At 54.9% G+C, this 5,456-nt stretch overlaps 1 protein-coding gene across 1 annotated transcript; it reads right to left on the reverse strand.

The window, feature by feature from the left end:
- Positions 1 to 262: 262 nt before the first annotated feature.
- Positions 263 to 5,036, reverse strand: LOC119432669 (treacle protein-like). Its single transcript, XM_037699825.1, has 2 exons — positions 647 to 5,036; positions 263 to 396 (listed from the first exon to the last, which is right to left on the reverse strand). The coding sequence occupies exons 1-2, from the start codon at positions 5,034 to 5,036 to the stop codon at positions 263 to 265; spliced, it is 4,524 nt and encodes a 1,507-aa protein (XP_037555753.1).
- Positions 5,037 to 5,456: the final 420 nt, after the last annotated feature.

Here is a 5,456-nt window from a genome sequence, read left to right on the forward strand (position 1 = left end):
TTTGACGGTGGCTCCGGCATGCGCGTCTTATGGTCAAAAAACAAAGGGAGGCATTCGCAAAGGTCGGAACCTTTCTGTTTCGACATCAGCTTCTTATCTCCTTCCGGTATCGCCTCTAGTTTGACATCGGACAGTGCTGTACCGGAGCGCTTCGACTCTACCGTAGCCGGCGTTTGTTTTCTTCGCTCCTTGCGACCCGTTTTGGAGCCTTCAGAGTGTCTTTTCGATTTGCGTCGCTTTGAACGAGCACCGGATCCGTTTTTTACCGCGGGAGCCGATTTAGGTTCGGGTGCGTCCGAGAGCGTCTTGGTGACTTCTGGGAGGTCCTTCGACGATTGTCGCGCGTCGGGTGACCGCCTTCTTCCGGACTGTCTCCGCTCATTCGAAGCCAGCGTGCTGCGAGTAATAGGGATCAAGTTCACTCCGAAGTTGAAGTCTCGGCAGCTCGGCCCGCCCTTCTCTACCGCAGGAGCCGCCAGACAAGTCTGCGTTTCCACGCACCTCGTAGACGCTTCGTCGCTTTCTTTTCGGGAACGTTTCATGTCCCTTTTATGTTCGTGTCTGTGGTGCGTTTGGCCATGTTTGTGCTTTTGTTTATTTATATGGCCCTCTGACTTTCCTTTTACTTTGCCTTGTTTACCCTTACGGTCCTTGCCTTCGCTCTCAGCTTTTCGAGATTTTCCATCACCCGCCACGTCATCTCTCCCCTTTTCTTTAAGGCGATTATCCTTGTCCTCGGTCACCGTCACGGGCAAGTGCACATCATCTTGCTTTCCTCCTCCAGGCGGGCCAGACTCTTGCGAAGGCACCAGTGGCCCCGTCTTGCCGTTGTCATTAGCGTCCTTAGTTTCCTTCTCCGACGAAAGCTTACACCGACGACTGGGCTCGCCGTCATCAGCTTCCGGAGCAGGCACCTTGCTAGGACCTCCCTGCAAGCTTCCGTCGAGTCCCTCCAGCTCCAAGTCCTTATCGGCGCCAACTTGGCCTCCTTGCGTACTTCGGCGCCGCTCCTGCGACACTGCACCAGGCTGCAAAGACGGTGGAGCCGTACCCGGTTCAGCTGCGGTTGCTTCGGCAGTGGCGGGAGACTGTACCTGACGTTCCCGTACGACGGCATCGGCTTCCTTGTCAGCGGCTGTGCTGCGCTCGTTTGATTTTAGCGGCAACAAGGCTCCGTCGACAGGCAAAGCCACGAGAGCTGCCTCTTCGCGTACCACTAACGTCTGCGCAACATCTTGACCCGATGCTAAAGGCTGCTCCATCTCCTTGGTCGCCGCAAGCTGCTTTTCCGCATCACGAGAACTCTCGTCGCGCGACTTGAAGGCCCCTGATTGCTTCCGCTTGGATTTCGAGGGCCGTTTCTTTGTGGACGCTCTCCTACCTCCAAGTGACGTTTTACTTCCGGTAGTGCGTCCCACATCTTGCACAATTGCAGAATCTTCCCGCTTTTCCCCAGTGACGTCCGATTCTGCACTACGTTCGCCTTTGCTGCGCCGGCGCTTCTTTCGTTTGCCCTCAGATGCGCTGCTCTCAGCGCTGTCTTTCTTGTCATCTCTCTGCCCCTCTACGACTACAGGCAGCCGCGCCTGACACGAGGAGCGCCTCTTTTCCGCCCTCGTCTCCTTATCTGGCATTGTCGGAGGGCTCAGCAAAGCTATATTTCTCGCACCCGCCTCTTCAGTGCCGTTGAGCAGCCCCGCTTGCGAGGGTCTTCTCTTTTTTACAACGGGACGCTCCTGGCTGGCGCCGTCCTCGGCCGTATCTCTTTCCGGAGATGATTTCTTTCTGTCTCCGGGAAGTTTCGACGGAACTACCACCTTTGAATCCGGACTACCGGCCTCTTCCGCGTCGTGTTTCCGCTCGATCGCTTTTCCTGTCCTGGAAATACGCCGTTCTCGATCATTTCCGTTCGCTTCGCTTTTCCCGGCCTCTTCGACGTCGCCTTTCTTCTCGGATACCTTTCCACTCGGTTCCTTCTCCCGTTTGTCCAGTGCAGAGCTCTTTCTTCTCGACATCCCGGTTGTTCGAAGCGACGACTGCTCAGTTTCATCGGCAACATTTTTCTCGGTGACGTCACCCCCTGGGGTGGACTCCTTGCGATCTCTTTTATCCGACCTCTTTCTGCCTCCTTCCAATGCGCCAGACGCTCCAGGTGCCCCGGACGTCAGTTCGGTAATTTCTTCCTTCTTCAGTGACGCCTTCCTACCAGGCCCCTGTACTGTAGAGCTCTTTCGTTTCGACTTTCCCCTGCTTCCCATCTCCGACTTATCGTTGCCTTCTTCGATCGCCTGCTCAGTGAGCTCACTTGATGCTGCAGACTTCTTGCGCTTCGTCTTTCGTCCGTCCCTCTCACCGCCTTCTGATGTTTGTCTACCTTTCACTCCGGTAGACGTTTCAGTGAATTCGTCATCCTTTTTGGATCCTTTTCGGCCTGGCCTTCTCTTCGTTTCCAGTTCAGACTTATCAATGACCTCTACAGTAGTCTTTTCGGTGACATCAATTGCTGATGCCGATTTCTTGCGTTTCTTTTTTCGCCTGCTCCCTTCAGCGCCTTCCGATGCTCGTCTACCTTTCGTTCCGGAAGACATTTCCGTAACTTCATCGTTCTTTTTCGACCCTCTTCGCCCTGGCTTGCCCTTGGTTTTCAGTTCAGACTTTTCAGTGTCCTCAATAATGGTCTTCCCGATGACGTCAATTGTTGACGCAGATTTCTTGCGTTTAGTCTTCTCTCGTCCCTTTGGGCCGCCTTCCGATGCTCGTCTACCTTTCGTTCCGGAAGACGTTTCGGTAACTTCGTCGTTTTTATTCGACGCTCTTCGCCCTGGCTTGCCCTTGGCTTTGAGTTCAGACTTTTCAGTGTCCTCAATAATGGTCTTCTCGGTGACGTCAATTGTTGACGCAGATTTCTTGCGTTTACTCTTCCCTTCTCCCTTTGAACCACCTTCCGATGCTCGTCTATCTTTCGTTCCGGAAGACATTTCGGTAACTTCGTCGTCCTTTTTCGATCCTCTTCGCTCTGGCTTGCCCTTGGTTTTCAGTTCAGACTTCTCAGTGTCCTCAGTAATGGTCTTCTCAATGACGTCAATTGCTGACGCAGATTTCTTGCGTTTATTCTTCCCTCTTCCCTTTGAGCCACCTTGCGATGCTCGTCTACCTTTCGTTCCGGAAGACATTTCGGTAACTTCGTCATCCTTTTTCGATGCTATTCGCTCTGGCTTGCCCTTGGTTTTCAATTCAGACTTTTCACTGTCCTCAATAATGGTCTTCTCGATGACGTCAATTGTTGACGCAGACTTCTTGCGTTTATTCTTCCCTCTTCCCTTTGAGCCACCTTCCGATGCTCGTCTACCTTTCGTTCCGGAAGACATTTCGGTAACTTCGTCGTCCTTTTTCGATCCTCTTCGCCCTGGCTTGTCCTTGGTTTTCAGTTCAGACTTTTCTGTGTCCTCAGTAATGGTCTTTTCAATGACGTCAATTGCTGACGCAGATTTCTTGCGTTTATTCTTGCCTCTTCCCTTTGCGCTACCTTCCGATGCTCGTCTTCCTTTTGTTGAGGAAGACATTCCGCTAACTTCGGTAGGCACCTCGGGTACTTCTGCAGAGCGTTCCTCAGGCTCTCCCTTGACTCTTCTGGGTGGCTGTTCACCGTCCGAGTGGTATGGTAGTTCAGGAGGCAATTCCTTCACCTCAGGTAGATCTGAATAGCTTTCCATGGGCTCTGCCTTGGCTTCTTTCAGTGTGTGTTGCTTGTCCGCGTGGTATGACGGTTTAGCTGAAAGCTCCGCCACCTCGAGTAGCTTCGCATGGCTTTGCTCAGGCTCTGCCTTGCCTCTCCTCGGCGGCTGTTGTTGCTTGTCCATATGTCTGGGCGCCAGTGGTTTTCTCGCTTCAGTTCGCCTCGTGACGCTGACGATTTGCGTCAAGGATATGCCAGAAGCTGCCAGGCCTTCGCAGCGATCCCGGTAATAGCGGGAGCGGACATTGCTTTCACCTCGTTGACCTGTGGTTTTGGTTTCATCGTTGGCGACCAATCCGACGTTGAGAGCAGCTTCAATGTCGTCATTCCACTCCGTTCGCGTAGCTTGGCCAGAACGGGGAGCTGGCTGCACTTGTTCTGCCCCAGCGCCCTTGTGAAAAAACCTGCCCAAGGCGGCACTTATGCTGGTCGATATGTTCTTCAGTAGCGACGTCCTGCGTTGGTGTTGAATACCGGTGTCCACCGTAAGTGACACTTCTGAGATGGCGCCACTGTGACGCGCGGGCGTTTCGGGATCCTCGTTTATCGGGCTTTGACTGCGCGGGAAACCGGTTCTTAAGCCGACGCGTTTATCCCCACGCTTTTCTTTGTCTGGTTTTCGGAGCTCCACGTACACCTGAACGCCGCTTCTGGGTACGGGTCGCGTACCGCGTCTCTCGGCGGTGACTTGCGGACGCCCAGGAGCCCTGCTTGCTGGTACGGGCGCTGCTGCAGCTGCGTTCGGCAACGCTTCTTCTGCTTCTCCCGTCGCTGGCGAGCCGTGCCGGTCCTCAGCGATGGCACCTTTCAGCAGAGCCGCCGTGGACTTGTCTACTTCGACGGCGTCTCGCGCCGGCACAGCGACATACATCGAGTCGCCCATGTCCTTCCGAAACCAACCTTCGGGGCGTTGACGTGGCACGGCGCACTTCTTCGGCGAGCCCGTGGCTACCGAAGGCTGCTGGAGGCCACAGGCACTTTCGCGGCGTTCCCTGGGCTTCGGTAGCGGCTGTCGGCGGCTGGTGGCCAGCGCTGCGACTCGCAAGGGCCGCCTCGGTGCTGGGACGAGCGCGATCCTCTCCGATACATCGATGGGCGGCAGAGCCGTCGGAAACGCCGTCTCGTCGTCTTCGCTGTGGCGCCGCGTCACCATTCTCCGAGAAGGGGCTGGAGGCGAGGCTGAGGGCTTCGGCGATCCCATGCGACTGCTTGCGGCCGGGACTAGACCTTGACTCTGGCCGCAGCGGGGGTAGACAGGCGGACGACTGCTTCGAGCTACGCTGGGCTCACGTCTTTCCATAATCAGACTGAACGAGGCAACAGCGAGGAATCAATGTCTACCGCGGGATTCGAAGACAAGCGCGTGGTCTTCTCGGCCTCCTCGCGCGGCGAGTGCGCGTGCGTGTTTCGGTAATGGTGATGTTGGTTCCTTCAGACGGGATGATGGTGATCGCCAGGCTATGCCACATGCCACAGCGGAAGATTGGCCAAGAAGCGGGCGGTACATTTGAAATAGGAATGAAGTATTGGCGAATGTGCCGTAGAGCGAAAGCCACAAGATTAGGGGACGCTAAAGAGACATTACTAATCTACAATAGCAAAATGAAAAGCGACTCTTACCGAGGGTAAAGGTTTGGCAAGCCATAAAACACGCAAAACCGAAAGACAGGGTCGTGGCCCTGCCTTGAACTTCGCACAGTATAGCAACCGCGACCCAATT

Source organism: Dermacentor silvarum, chromosome 11 (genome assembly GCF_013339745.2).
Source record: "Dermacentor silvarum isolate Dsil-2018 chromosome 11, BIME_Dsil_1.4, whole genome shotgun sequence".
NCBI classification, from domain to species: domain Eukaryota; kingdom Metazoa; phylum Arthropoda; class Arachnida; order Ixodida; family Ixodidae; genus Dermacentor; species Dermacentor silvarum.

Excerpts from the sequence above, each read along its gene's own strand:
- LOC119432669 (XM_037699825.1), bottom strand. The coding sequence starts at position 5,036 with ATGGAAAGACGTGAGCCCAGCGTAGCTCGAAGCAGTCGTCCGCCTGTC. Across the intron at positions 397-646 it reads TGAGAGCGAAGGCAAGGACC|CACGCTGGCTTCGAATGAGC; the intron begins GTAAGGGTAAAC and ends TATTACTCGCAG.